Source organism: Entelurus aequoreus, linkage group LG28 (genome assembly GCF_033978785.1).
Source record: "Entelurus aequoreus isolate RoL-2023_Sb linkage group LG28, RoL_Eaeq_v1.1, whole genome shotgun sequence".
Classification (NCBI taxonomy): domain Eukaryota; kingdom Metazoa; phylum Chordata; class Actinopteri; order Syngnathiformes; family Syngnathidae; genus Entelurus; species Entelurus aequoreus.
Genome location: NC_084758.1, coordinates 35,667,068 through 35,682,088, shown reverse-complemented (window position 1 = coordinate 35,682,088; position 15,021 = coordinate 35,667,068). Strand labels below are relative to the sequence as shown.

Here is a 15,021-nt window from a genome sequence, read left to right as displayed (position 1 = left end):
GCTCATTCCCTAACCAGGGGGCGCCATTTGCCCTGACAGTTGTTTTTCTGACGGAGCATGCTTATCTGCAATCTCCAAAAATAACTTCATGAATGTGCTCAAAACAGCTTCAGGATCCTCCTCAAGACACACATTTTCCCAGTTAACATGTTTCACATCATCTATACATTTTACCTCATTAAAATATTTATAAGACCTTCTATGTATAGTCACACTAGGAGCATTGGAGAGCTTGGTCTTCCTCCTTATTGCAATCAAGTTGTGGTCCGTAAAGCCAAGAGCTATTGATAGTGTTTTAGTGCATTTATCAGGAACATTAGTGAATAGGTGGTCAATGCATTTGATGACTTTAGCCTATTTCTATGTATAGTTGATCTGGTTGGTAGTGTAATGGTCTGTGTGAGGTTACAGGCATTAGCTCCAGCAATACATTTATTTTTCAGCGGGCACATAGCAGATCAATCAATGTTTGTGTCCCCTGTAAAATATATCTCTGTTCTCATCACTAGATTTATCCAATATCTTGCATATTTAATCCAGGTATTTTATATCGGCACTAGGTGGTCTATAACAGCACCCCACCAGTATGGGTTTGGTCTGTGGCAGGTGAACCTGGATCCACAGGGCCTCAATATCAGCCAACATTAAATCATGTCTTACTTTCACAGGAATGTGACTCTGCACATACACAGCTACACCGCCACCACATCTGGTTCTATCCTTCCTAAAATTTGTGTATCCATCTACAGCTAATTCAACATCCTCAGAAGAGGAGTCATGATGAGTTTCAGATGTTGCCATAATGTGTATATCATTAGACTTCATTATCAGACATAAATCTGGGATTTTATTTCTTAAGCTACAGATATTCAAGTGAGCTATCAGTAGGCTTTTGCCAGGTAGTTTAAGATTGTATGAAACCATGATTCAGTTGAATATGCTACAAAGACAACATATTTCATGTTCAAACTCAAACTTTATTATTTTTTTTGCAAATAATAATTAACTTAGAATTTCATGGCTGCAACACGTGCCAAAGTAGTTGTGAAAGGGCATGTTCACCACTGTGTTACATGGCCTTTCCTTTGAACAACACTCAGTAAAGGTTTGGGAAGTGAGGAGACACATTTTTGAAGTGGAATTCTTTCCCATTCTTGCTTGATGTACAGCTTAAGATGTTCAACAGTCCGGGGGTCTCCCTTCTGCTATTTTAGGCTTCATAATGCGCCACACATTTTCAATGGGAGACAGGTCTGGACCACAGGCAGGCCAGTCTAGTACCCGCACTCTTTTACTTGATGTAACACGTGGCTTGGCATTGTCTTGCTGAAATAAGCAGGGGCGTCCATGGTAACGTTGCTTGGATGGCAACATATGTTGCTCCAAAAGCTGTATGTACCTTTCAGCATTAATGGTGCCTTCACAGATGTGTAAGTTACCCATGTCTTGGCCACTAATACACCCCCATACCATCACACATGCTGCCTTTTACACTTTGCGTCTATAACAATCCGGATGGTTCTTTTCCTCTTTGGTCCGGAGGACACGACGTCCACAGTTTCCAAAAACAATTTGAAATGTGGACTCGTCAGACCACAGAACACTTTTCCACTTTGTATCAGTCCATCTTAGATGAGCTCAGGCCCAGCGAAGCCCACTGCGTTTCTGGGTGTTGTTGATAAACGGTTTTCACCTTGCATAGGAGAGTTTTAACTTGCACTTACAGATGTAGCGACCAACTGTAGTTACTGACAGTGGGTTTCTGAAGTGTTCCATGTGGTGATATCCTTTACACACTGATGTGGCTTGTTGATGCAGTACAGCCTGAGGGATGGAAGGTCACGGGCTTAGCTGCTTACGTGCAGTGATTTCTCCACATTCTCTGAACCCTTTGATGATATTACGGAGCGTAGATGGTGAAATCCCTCAATTCCTTGCAATAGCTGCTTGAGAAAGGTTGTTCTTAAACTGTTCAACAATTTGCTCAGGCATTTGTTGACAAAGTGGTGACCCTCGCCCCATCCTTGTTTGTGAATGACTGAGCATTTCATGGAATCTACTTTTATAGCCAATCATGGCACCCACCTGTTCCCAATTAGCCTGCTCACCTGTGGGATGTTCCAAATAAGTGTTTGATGAGCATTCCTCAACTTTATCACTATTTATTGCCACCTTTCCCAACTTCTTTGTCACGTGTTGCTGCCATCAAATTATAAAGTTAATGATTATTTGCTAAAAAAAAAAAATGTTTATCAGTTTGAATATGAAATATGTTGTCTTTGTAGCATATTCAACTGAATATGGCTTGAAAATAATTTGCAAATCATTGTATTCCGTTTATATTTACATCTAACACCATTTCCCAACTCCTATGGAAACAGGGTTTGTACAATTGACCCTGAAACACAGTAGTGTAGGCCTGCTTTGAGGCATAAAAAGCCGTACAGGTAGACATATATAACAACGCCCAACTAGTACATAGGCATGACAGAATAAAGAATAAAGAATAAAAACAACCTAAAGAATAAAAAAGGGAAACAATGAGTGAGAGTTGTTATGTGTGTGAGAAAGTATCCATGAGTAGACACAGGGGTCCTACATCGCCACAGATAGTTCCTCAGACATCGAATTTGTCCAGATCATTGATGTCGTTCATGACCATGACTTTCTCATCTTCTGAGGTGGTACCATTCAGCCTGATAAACACTTGATATGGATGACGCTCGCCTCCCAGAACTCTTATTGTATGGCCAACTAGCAAAAGCTCCACAAACTAGGATGCCCACGCCAACGCTTTAAAGACATAATCAAGAGGGACCTTGAATATTTCCCCATCAATATTGCTCTTGCAAGTGCAAATCCAACTGTCGTGCAGCACTTAATGGCAGCCGAGTCTCTCAGGAGGCACACAAGTCATGCTTGGAAGAGAGACGCTTGAAAAACAAGAAGCAGTTTGTCGCATCCGACAGGAACGGCCACAGTAAAAGTGGTAGGCATGGAAACGCACAATTGTTGTTAGTTTTGGATGTTTTTCCGTATTTTCCGGAACACATGATTATAAGGCGCACTGCCGATGAATGGTCCATTTTTGATCTTATTTCATATAAAAGGCACACCGGATTATAGGGCGCATTAAAGAAGGCTTTTTTTTATTTTTTTGTCTACATGTAAAAGACCTTGGACTCCGCCAAGGCTGCCCTTTGTCACCCATTCTGTTCAGAACTTTTATGGACACAATTTCTAGGCGCAGTCAAGGCGTTGAGGGGATCTGGTTTGGGGGCTGCAGGATTAGGTCTCTGCTTTTTGCAGATGATGTGGTCCTGATGGCTTCATCTGGCCAGGATCTTCAGCTCTCACTGGATCGGTTCGCAGCCGAGTGTGAAGCGACTGGGATGAGAATCAGCACCTCCAAGTCAGAGTCCATGGTTCTTGCCCGGAAAAGGGTGGAGTGCCATCTCCGGGTTGGGGAGGAGACCCTGCCCCAAGTGGAGGAGTTCAAGTACCTCGGAGTCTTGTTCACGAGTGAGGGAAGAGTGGATGGTGAGATGGACAGGCGGATCGGTGTGGCGTCTTCAGTAATGCGGACGCTGTATCGATCCGTTGTGGTGAAGAAGGAGCTGAGCCGGAAGGCAAAGCTCTCAATTTAGCGGTCGATCTACGTTCCCATCCTCACCTATGGTCATGAGCTTTGGGTTATGACCGAAAGGACAAGATCACGGGTACAAGCGGCCCAAATGAGTTTCCTCCACCGGGTGGCGGGTCTCTCCCTTAGAGATAGGGTGAGAAGCTCTGTCATCCGGGAGGAGCTCAAAGTAAAGCCACTGCTCCTCCACATGGAGAGGAGCCAGATGAGGTGGTTCGGGCATCTGGTCAGGATGAACGCCTCCCTAGGGAGGTGTTTAGGGCACGTCCGACCGGTAGGAGGCCACGGGGAAGACCCAGGACACGTTGGGAAGACTATGTCTCCCGGCTGGCCTGGGAACGCCTCGGGATCCCCCGGGAGGAGCTGGACCAAGTGGCTGGGGAGAGGGAAGTCTGGGCTTCCCTGCTTAAGCTGCTGCCCCCGCGACCCGACCTCGGATAAGCGGAAGAAGATGGATGGATGGATGGATGTAAAAGACTTCTTTGTGGTCTACATGACATGTAATGCTGGCTGTTTGGTCAAAAAGTTGCATTGATGATTTTTTTTGTTTTTTTTGTTGATGTTTTACACATCATCTTCAAGTCGCTTTCTGACAGTCGCTTCAGGATGCGCCGTTTTGTGGGCGCTCTAATTTACGTGCCTCCACTTGGGCAGCGTGTTCTCCCCGTCATCTTTGTTGTAGCGGTGTAGCGTGCAAGGACGGGAGTGGAAGAAGTGTCAAAAAGATGGAGCTAACTGTTTTAATGACATTCACACTTTACTTCCTCATCCGGAAACAACAACAATAAGGCCGGACATGTGTCCCGTGAAAAACCGCCCGATCGGAACTCTCTAATAATCCTTGGGTGAATAATATAAACTCACTACACCGGTATGTTTTAGTGCTTTCATGGTGAGTTTACTGACAGATATAAGTAAGAACTTGACACTACTTTATATTAGAAATGGCAACAGTGGAGGATGAATGTCACATAACAAGAAGATAGAGACAAAGTAGAAGCTTATTGACTATGGCGTCAGCTACAAAAGACTACAAACGTTTTCAGGATTAATGCAGATCCTAAATACAGATCAGCAGGTACCAGAAGGTAAGAAAAGTTGCTTTTGCATAATATTGCGAAACAAAACGCCAGATAATATGTCTTACCTTATACACACACCATAATAATACTCCTATGTTGAAGCACAGTAGGCCCTGCGATGAGGTGGCGACTTGTCCAGGGTGTACCCCGCCTTCCGCCCGATTGTAGCTGAGATAGGCTCCAGCACCCCCCGCGACCCCGAAGGGAATAAGCGGTAGAAAATGGATGGATGGATGGATGAAGCACAGTACAATAGATTTTTGAGCCCCGTGTGTAATGTTCTATATTTTCAATGGAACATATAAAATGTTGGTGTTTACCTGAGTCATATTTCCATCCTATTGCATTCCACACGTATCTCTTATGTGTGACTGCCATCTACTGGTCACACTTATCATTACACCATGTACCAAATAAAATTGCTTCGAGGTCAATAAACAAAACCAGAATTATTCCGTACATTAGGTGAGAAGGCGCACTGTCGACTTTTGAGGAAAAAAAATATTTTAAGTGCGCCTTATCGTCCGCAAAATACGGTAGATGACTTCTCATTATCTGCATTGTTAGCCGCCTCTTGCCAGCTGTTTTTCCACAATCTTAAACACAGAAAAGACACGTGTTCTGAACTCAATGTGACAGCATGTACAAAACCCAAAACCAATGAAGTTGTCACGTTGTGTAGACGGTAAGTAGAAACAAAATACAATGATTTGCAAATCCTTTTCAACTTATATTCAATTGAATAAATTAAAATTTAAATTTAAGTTAAAGTACCAATGATTGTCACACACACACTAGGTGTGGTGAAATTTGTCCTCTGCATTTGACCCATCTGGAATTGGGGGTTAAATCACCAAAAATGATTCCCGGGCGCGGCTACGCTGCTGCCCACTGCTCCCCTCACCTCCCAGGGGGTGATCAGACTGCAAAGACAAGATATTTAACATTCAAACGGGTAAACGTTGTTATTTTTTGCAAATATTAGCTCATTTGGAATTTGATGCCTGCAACTTGTTTAAAAAAAGCTGGCACAAGTGGCAAAAAAGACTGAGAAAGTTGAGGAATGCTCATCAAACACTTATTTGGAACATCCCACAGGTGTGCAGGCTAATTGGGAACAGGTGGGTGCCATGATTGGGTATAAAAGTAGATTCCATGAAATGCTCAGTCATTCACAAACAAGGATGGGGCGAGGGTCACCACTTTGAGAACAAATGCGTGAGCAAATTGTTGAACAGTTTAAGAACAACATTTCTCAAGCAGCTATTGCAAGGAATTTAGGGATTTCACCATCTACGCTCCGTAATATCATCAAAAGGTTCAGAGAATCTGGAGAAATCACTGCACGTAAGCCATGATATTACTGACCTTCGATCCCTCAGGCGGTACTGCATCAAAGATTGACATCAGTGTGTAAAGGATATCACCACATGGGCTCAGAAACACTTCAGAAAACCACGGCCAGTAACTACAGTTGGTCGCTAAAGCCAAAGCCATTTATCAACAACACCCAGAAACGCAGCCGTTCGCTGGGCCCGAGCTCATCTAAGATGGACTGATGCTAAAGTGTAAAAGTGTTCTGTGGTCTGACGAGTTCACATTTCAATTTTTGGGGGAAATTGTGGACGTCGTGTCCTCCGGACCAAAGAGGAAAAGAACCGTCCAGACTCTTCTAGGCACAAAGTGTAAAAGCCAGCATGTGTGATGGTATGGGGGTGTATTAGTGCCCACCATTAATGCTGAAAGGTACATACAGCTTTTGGAGCAAGATATGTTGCCATCCAAGCAACGTTATCATGGACGCCCCTGCTTATTTCCACAAGACAATGCCAAGCCACGTGTTACAACAGCGTGGCTTCACAGTAAAAGAGTGCGGGTACTAGACTGGCCTGCCTGTAGTCCAGACCTGTCTCCCATTGAAAATGTGTGGCGCATTATGAAGCCTAAAATATCAGAAGGGAGACCCCCGGACTGTTGAACAACTTAAGCTGTACATCAAGCAAGAATGGGAAAGAATTCCACTTCAAAAATGTGTCTCCTCACTTCCCAAACCTTTACTGAGTGTTGTTCAAAGGAAAGGCCATGTAACACAGTGGTGAACATGCCCCTGTGTTAACTTTTTTGCAATGTGTTGCTGCAATTAAAATCTAAGTTAATGATTATTTGCAAAAAAAAAAAAAGGTTGTCAGTGTGAACATGAAATATCTTGTCTTTGCAGTCTTTTCAATTGAATATAAGTTGAAAAGGATTTGTTGTATTCTGTTTTTATTTACCATTTACACAACGTGACAACTTCACTGATTTTGGGTTTTATAATAGGTACGTCGGTCAACTGGATAGAAAAATACCGATAGCAGTATCGTTAGTCTAGAATCTTCACAGTCCTCAAGGACTGACCTAATTAGGAAACAGTACCAACATATACAGGTTTTCGGTATACATCCCTATGTTTAAGTCACTTTTTTAGCGGACTTTTCCGAGATCTCGTGAATCCGCGCGTAATCACGTGAAGTTGTAGTAAAGCGAACCACAGACCGTTTTATCTGTCCTTGTCACTACTCGGTCGTTAGAAGAAGACACGATCGGTCCACGCTCGCACGGAGAATACCTCATTTCTGTCAACTTCATTCACAGCAGTTATTTTCCGTGCATGCCGTTACGGTTAAAAACTGTTTTCTTTTTTATTCTTTATTTGAATAACAATGTCGTATAAAAGATTCCATACGGAACAAAACAAACGTTACTTAAGAACACAGTATTTATTTGGAAACCTTGCAGATCCATACAGAAACCTGAACTATGTACTCGGCAGCCTTAAAAGGCAAAGAAATCAATCTTGTTTGTTACTTTATTTACAGGAGTCAGCAGCGCCCCCTGTTAGTCATTCATTGCGATGACAGAAGAGTAAAAGTAGTTAAAATTGTGGCGACAATACGTTATTTATTTTTAAATGTTTTTAAGAAACAACAACTCCCCTTCTTTCCCGGTCCCTGTATCAGCTGGTGTTGGACACAGACCCCCATATTCCCAAATAGCTGCCCAGGATATGCCTGTAGATTATTCTTTCTTTTTGGACCTCCAGAATCAGCATGTCCTCATCCAATTGGGTCAACAACTTGAAATGATGTCTGGAAATCTTTGACACGTTGACTTTATGTGCATTATGACAGTGGTATTTTATTTTGAAAGTAAACCGGACTGTCTGATTGTGGCGGTCCGCTCCCTGTACGATCAGAGTCAGAGCTTGGTCCGCATTGCTGGCAGTAAGTCGGACCCGTTTCCAGTGAGCGTTGGACTACGCCAAGGTGGCCCTTTGTCACCGATTCTGTTTATAACTTTTATGGACGGAATGTCTAGGCGCAGTCAGGGCGTTGAGGGGATCTGGTTTGGTGGCTGCAGGATTAGGTCTCTGCTTTTTGCAGATGATGTGGTCCTGATGGCTTCATCTGGCCAGGATCTTCAGCTCTCACTGGATCGGTTCGCAGCCGAGTGTGAAGCGACCGGGATGAGAATCAGCACCTCCAAGTCCGAGTCCATGGTTCTCGCCCGGAAAAGTTTGGAGTGCCATCTCCGGGTTGGGGAGGAGACCCTGCCCCAAGTGGAGGAGTTCAAATACCTCGGAGTCTTGTTCACGAGTGAGGGAAGAGTGGATCGTGGGATCGACAGGTGCGGCGTCTTCAGTAATGCGGACGCTGTATCAATCCGTTGTGGTGAAGAATGAGCTGAGCCGGTAGGCAAAGCTCTCAATTTAGCGGTCGATCTACGTTCCCATCCTCACCTATGGTCATGAGCTTTGGGTCATGACCGAAAGGACAAGATCACGGGTACAAGCGGCCCAAATGAGTTTCCTCCGCCGGGTGGCAGTGATCTCCCGTAGAGATAGGGTGAGAAGCTCTGCCATCCGGGGGGAGCTCAAAGTAAAGCCGCTGCTCCTCCACATGGAGAGGGGCCAGATGAGGTGGTTCGGGCATCTGGTCAGGATGCCACCCGAACGCCTCCCTAGGGAGGTGTTTAGGGCACGTCCGACCGGTAGGAGGCCACGGGGAAGACCCAGGACACGTTGGGAAGACTATGTCTCCCGGCTGGCCTGGGAACGCCTCGGGATCCCCCGGGAAGAGCTGGACAAAGTGGCGGGGGGAGGGAAGTCTGGGCTTGCCTACTTAGGCTGCTGCCCCCGCGACCTGACCTCGGATAAACGGAAGAAGATGGATGGATGGATGGATGGATAAACCGGATAACTTACTGTGTTTGCGCATGACTTCTTGTTCAACACAAGCAGATTTTGACTGAATCCAACGGATTTGTTGCGGTGACCAGCAAATATAGAAGTTTTGTGTCTATTTAGCGCTGGGATACGGAACGTCAACAGCATTTCGGTAATGTCCCGCAGGAGGGGGAAACAGACACATTGACTTAAAAAAAAAAAACGTAAGGAGCCCGCCACAGTGTTAGCGCTGTTCCATGGCTGTTTCACATCCGGTGGAAATCCAGGGATACAGAGCTGAAGTGGCAAGAGATCCATTGTCATTTCTGTTATTAATATCTACTTCACCAACTGGTTCCTTGCAATCATTTATCGTATCATATTTGAAAAAATCCAGCAGCTCAGGCAGGAACTGAAGAGTTTAAGGCAGCAGTTCAAGGTTGCAAGTGAAGAGGATAGGGGGGCTCTTGTGGAGCTACGTTGTATAATCCGCAAGAAGCTGATGACCTTGAGGAGAGCAGAGTGGCACAGGAGGAGGAGGAGGAAGGAAAGGTCCAGGAGGATAGCTGCCTTTCTGGCGAATCCATTTGGAGTCACAAAACAGCTGCTAGGACAGAAGCGAAGCGGTAAACTGGCCTGCTCCAAAGCTGAGGTCGACCACCACCTCAAGCAAACCTACAGCGATGGATGTAGAGAGCAAGACCTAGGCCCCTGCAGGTCCTTGATCAATCCACCAACACCAACGCTAGACTTCGATGGGAAAGAGCCGCGCTGGAAGGAGATCCAGGAGGTGGTCCGAAGGGCAAGGAAGAGCTCTGCTCCAGGGCCCAGTGGAGTACCTTACAAGGTCTATAAGAACTGACCAAGACTACTCCGCAGACTCTGGAAAATCCTGAAGGTGATCTGGAGGAGGGGCAAGGTAGCACACCAGTGGAGAGGGTGTGTGGATCCCAAAGGAGGAGACGTCTCAGAACATCAACCAGTTCCGAACCATCTCGTTGCTGAGTGTTGAAGGGAAGATCTTCTTCAGCCTCATTGCCAGGCGACTGACAGACTACCTCCTGAAGAACTCGTATATTGATACATCAGTCCAGAAAGGAGGGATCCCAGAGGTATCTGGATGTCTGGAGCACACAGGCGTGGTAACTCAGCTCATCAGGGAAGCCAGGGAGAACAAGGGGCACTTGGCTGTTCTGTGGCTGGACCTCGCAAATGCCTATGGATCCATACCCCACAAGCTGGTCGAAGAGGCACTGAACCGGCATCACATCCCAAAGAAGTTCAGAGACCTCATTCTGGACTACTATGCCAACTTCCATCTGAGAGTGTCCTCCGGAAAAACAACCTCCGACTGGCACAGGCTTGAAAAGGGGATCATCACTGGCTGTACAATCTCAGTCATCCTCTTTGCACTCGCCATGAACATGCTGGTGAAGTCTGCAGAAGTTCAGTGCAGAGGGCCCCTCTCCAGGTCTGGAGTCCGACAGCCACCCATCCGAGCCTTCATGGACGACCTGACAGTGACCAACTGCGCAGGTGGCTAGGACTGCCGCGAAGCCTGAGCAGAATTGCTCTATACGGGCACAACAACAAGCTGAAGCTCCCCATGACTGTCCCAAGCTGCAGGTGGATCTTGAATGGCCTTCAGGAGGTGATTTCCTGGGCTCGCATGAGCTTCAAGCCGGCCAAGTCCAGGTCCCTTGTGCTAAAGAAAGGGAAGGTTACAGGCAAGTTCTGCTTCTCACTTGGCACCACCAAAATACCATCACTCACCGAGGAACCTGCGAAGAGCTTGGGAAAGATGTTCAATTGCAGCCTGACAGACGCAGTCTCCACAAAATCGACCAACTAAGACCTGGAGACCTGGCTGACCATGGTGGACAAGTCTGGCCTTCCTGGCAAGTTCAAGGCCTGGAATTACCAGCACATGATTCTCCCTCGGATCCTCTGGCCCCTCATGGTGTACGAAGTCCCCATTTCAACGGTGGAAGGCTTTGAGATGAGGGTCAGTAGGTTCCTGCGCAGGTGGCTGGGACTGCCGCGAAGCCTGAGCAGCATTGCTCTATACGGGCACAATAACAAGCTGAAGCTCCCCATCAGCAGCCTGAGCGAGGAGTTCATGGTGACACGGTCCAGGGAGCTCCTACAATATCGGGAGTCCAGTGGCCCAAAGGTTGCCCAGGTTGGGATTGAAGTCAGGACGGGGCGGAAGTGGAGAGCTGCCGAGGCTGTGGATGTCGCAGAGGCAAGGCTACAGCAAAAGGTGTTGGTGGGAACAGTGGCGCAGGGGAGATCTGGCTTAGGTAGCAGAAGAACACCTCGCTATGATAAGGCGCAGGGGAAAGAGAAGAGGTCAATGATCCTCGAGGAGGTGCGAGCAGGAGTTGAGGAAAGGCGAGCCTGCCAGATGGCGGGAATGCGGCAACAGGGTACGTGGACCAGATGGGAACAAGCAGCAGAGCGCAAGGTCACATGGACCGAGCCCTGGAAAGCCGAACCCCATTGGATAAAGTTCTTGATCCAGGCGGTCTACGACATGCTGCCAAGTCCATCCAACCTCTTCACCTGGGGGAAGGTGGAGACACCAGCGTGGCCCCTCTGCCAGAGGAGAGGAACCTTGGAGCACATCTTAAACTGTTGTCCGAAAGCTCTGGGTGAAGGGCGGTACCGCTGGCGACATGACCAGGTCCTGAAGGCCATAGCCGATACCATCTGCAGGGGAGTCAGTCACAGCAAGAGCCTCCGCCCAGTGAAGAGCACCGCTTTCATCAGAGCTGGGGAGAAGTCAACACCGGCTGCCCGGAACACCTCTTCTGGTCTGTTGGCAACAGCACGCGACTGGGAGCTGTCAGTTGATCTGGGCAAGCAGTTGAAGTTCCCTGACGTGGTTGCCAAAACAACACTAAGGCCAGATATTGTGCTTACCTCAGTGGCCTCCAAGCAGGTAATCCTCCTGGAGCTCACAGTGCCTTGGGAGGAACGTATGGAGGATGCCAATGAGAGGAAGAGCGCAAAGTACTCTCAGCTTGTAGAGGAGTGTCTGAGCAATGGGTGGCAAGCGATGTGCCGGCCCGTTGAAGTGGGATGTCGAGGGTTTGTGGGCAAATCCCTCCGCAGGGCCTACAGAATGCTTGGCATCACAGGGGCCAGCCAGCGAAGGGCCATGAAGTTAGCCACAGATGCAGCAGAAGTGGCATCAAGGTGGCTGTGGATCAGGAGGGGAGAGGCGTGGCATGCAGGGCGGTAGCGCTACCTGGACACAGGCTGGGGCCTGATCAACCCTAGCTGGATCGCCTAGGGGAGGGGGTCTGATTGTTGAAAGACCCGAAACCCCCTGTGATCCTAGGTTACATCACTGAGGATGTGTCCAGTTGCACCATTGGTGTATTTAAAAATAATATATAGCATTTGCTGATGTTCTGTTGTCTGTGTTCTCTAGTCCCCACAATTTACCCTCTGTCTTACTTTCCATCACCTCCAGCAAACATTGAATAGATACATTTAATAAAGTCAAATACAAACAAGGCAAGAGAAGTATCCAACACTATTCTGTTCTAAAGCAACTCTGTATATTACCCTATTGACATCTACATCAACAATATTTGCCTGAGTGGCTGGACGCGACATGTTTAAAAGAAAAAAAAAAAAGAAAGGCGCACAAGATTTGCTGAAGTCTGGTGTTGTTGCGTCACTCATGACGAGTGTTTGACTTGGTGTATTTTTCCCAGAACATGATGGTTGAACTCAAATGGTAACATTTTTAGGGCGCTCAATTTTGAAGTTGACACTGTAATTGGAATTTTCAATGACCGTAACAAAAAAAACTTTATCTGGGGGACAACTGACTGACTTGCACTATTTTCGTGACTATAAGGCGCACATAAAATATTTATTTTTTTCTTAAAAACTCAACAGTGCGCCTTATAACCCGGTTCTGGTTGTGCTTACCGACCTCGAAGCTATTTTATTTGGTACATGGTGTAATGATAAGTGTGAGCAGTAGATGGCAGTCAAACATAAGAGATACGTGTAGACTGCACTATGATGGCAGTCACACATAAGAGATACGTGTAGACTGCACTATGATGGCAGTCACACATAAGAGATACGTGTAGACTGCAATATGATGGCAGTCACACATAAAAGATACGTGTAGACTGCAATATGATGGCAGTCACACATAAAAGATACGTGTAGACTGCACTATGATGGCAGTCACACATAAGAGATACGTGTAGACTGCACTATGATGGCAGTCACACATAAGAGATACGTGTAGACTGCAATATGATGGCAGTCACACATAAAAGATACGTGTAGACTGCACTATGATGGCAGTCACACGTACGGGACGGCGTGACAAAGTTGGGAGAGTGGATGTGCCAGCAACCTGAGGGTTCCTGGTTCAATCCCCACCTTCTACCATCCTAGTCACGTTCGTTGTGTCCTTGGAGCAAGACACTTCACCCTTGCTCCTGATGGGTCCTGGTTAGCGCCTTGCATGGCAGCTCCCGCCATCAGTGTGTGAATGTGTGTGTGAATGGGTGAACGTGGAAATATTGTCAAAGCGCTTTGAGTTCCTTAAAAAAAAGGTAGAAAAGCGCTATACAAGTATAACCCATTTACCATTTACACATAAGAGATACGTGTAGACTGCACTATGATGGCAATATGACTCAAGTAAACACCAACATTTTATATGTTCCATTAAAAATATATAACATTACACACGGCGCTCAAAAATCTATCAAAATGTTTTAGTAGGACTTTGGTAAGCTACGAAGCCACACCGCTTGATGGATTGTCGGCGCATTGAACATATAAGTATTATTATGGTGTGTATAAGGTAAGACATTACCTAGCGTTTTGTTTCGCAATATTATGCAAAATCAACTTTTCTTACCTTCTGGTACCTGCTGATCTGTATTTGGGATCTGCATAAATCTTGAAAAATTGCTCGCGTCCGCCTTTGTAGTCCGTGACGACACCGTAGTGGATAATCTTCTTCTTCTTGTTATGTGACATTCATCCTCCACTGTTGCCATTTCTAATATAAAGTAGTGTAAAGTTCTTACTTATATCTGTCAGTAAACTCACCATGAAAGCGCTAAAACATACCGGTGTAGTGAGTTGACATTATTCACCCAAGGAACTTTAGTTATTAGAGCGGTCGGGTCTGGTCGGACACATTTCGGGCGTTGTTGTTGCACTAGTGAGCCATGGATGAGGAGATGCTGCTCCGTTATTGATTGAAGTAAAGTGTGAATGTCATTAAAACAGTTAGCGCCATCTTTTGACACTTCTTCCACTCCCGTCCTTGCACGCTACACCAAAGATGACGGGGAGAAGACGCTGTCCAAGGTGAGCGCCCACAAAACGGTGCATCCTGAAGAGACTGTCAGAAAGTGAGTTGAAGATGATGAGTAAAACATCAATTTAAAATGTTGAGCAAAGAACCAGCATTACATGTTATGTAGACCACAGAAGTCTTTTACATTTAGGAAAAAAAAAGACTCCTCTAATGCGCCCTATAATCCTGTTCGCCCTATGGTCCGGAAAATACATTAGTCAAAGACAGCAGCCGTGATATGATCAGAATGTGAAAGGTTACGCGTGTGATCGCAAGCTGGGGTGTCAGAACCTTCATTGCAGCGTTCGATTACCTGCAGAAATGTAATGAGGAGGACTTGGAACGGGCCAAATGAACAAGACGGCACGAGACATTAGAATTGTAACACTGCTGACAGGTTGTTGGAGTGTCAGGTCACATGTCTGGTAAAAGGCAATCATGTTCTTGCATGGAGAGATGCGCGGCCTCAGGAAGTTTGCAGAAGTGGACAGCGGGAGATGAGGATCAGTACTCACAGCCGTGACGATGGGAAAAGTAACAACGGCACTCAGGTAGTCGTTGGCCAGGAACCAGCAGTACGTGGCCAACGTCCACATCAGCCCGGACATCAGGCCTGCAAAACCAAAGCATTTTATCGTTGTTAATGCGGATAGTCTTAATTGTATTAATAATGTGGTGATTTTATTAGAATGTTATAATATTTTGTCAATTTTTATTATATGTACCAACAATTACAATAAAA

The 15,021-nt window shown here is 46.1% G+C and overlaps 1 protein-coding gene across 2 annotated transcripts in view; it reads right to left on the bottom strand.

Annotated features, from left to right (window-relative positions):
- LOC133645239 (transmembrane protein 144-like) overlaps positions 1–15,021 on the bottom strand; it is a 78,013-nt gene that overhangs the window by 22,953 nt on the left and 40,039 nt on the right. Inside the window, exon 10 of one of the 2 annotated variants that reach the window (XM_062040136.1) lies at positions 14,795–14,892. The exons of the other annotated variant lie outside the window; for it this stretch is intronic. Coding sequence (XP_061896120.1) covers positions 14,795–14,892 — 98 coding nt within the window. The remainder of the gene's footprint in view (positions 1–14,794; positions 14,893–15,021) is intronic. 2 annotated transcript variants of the gene reach the window in all.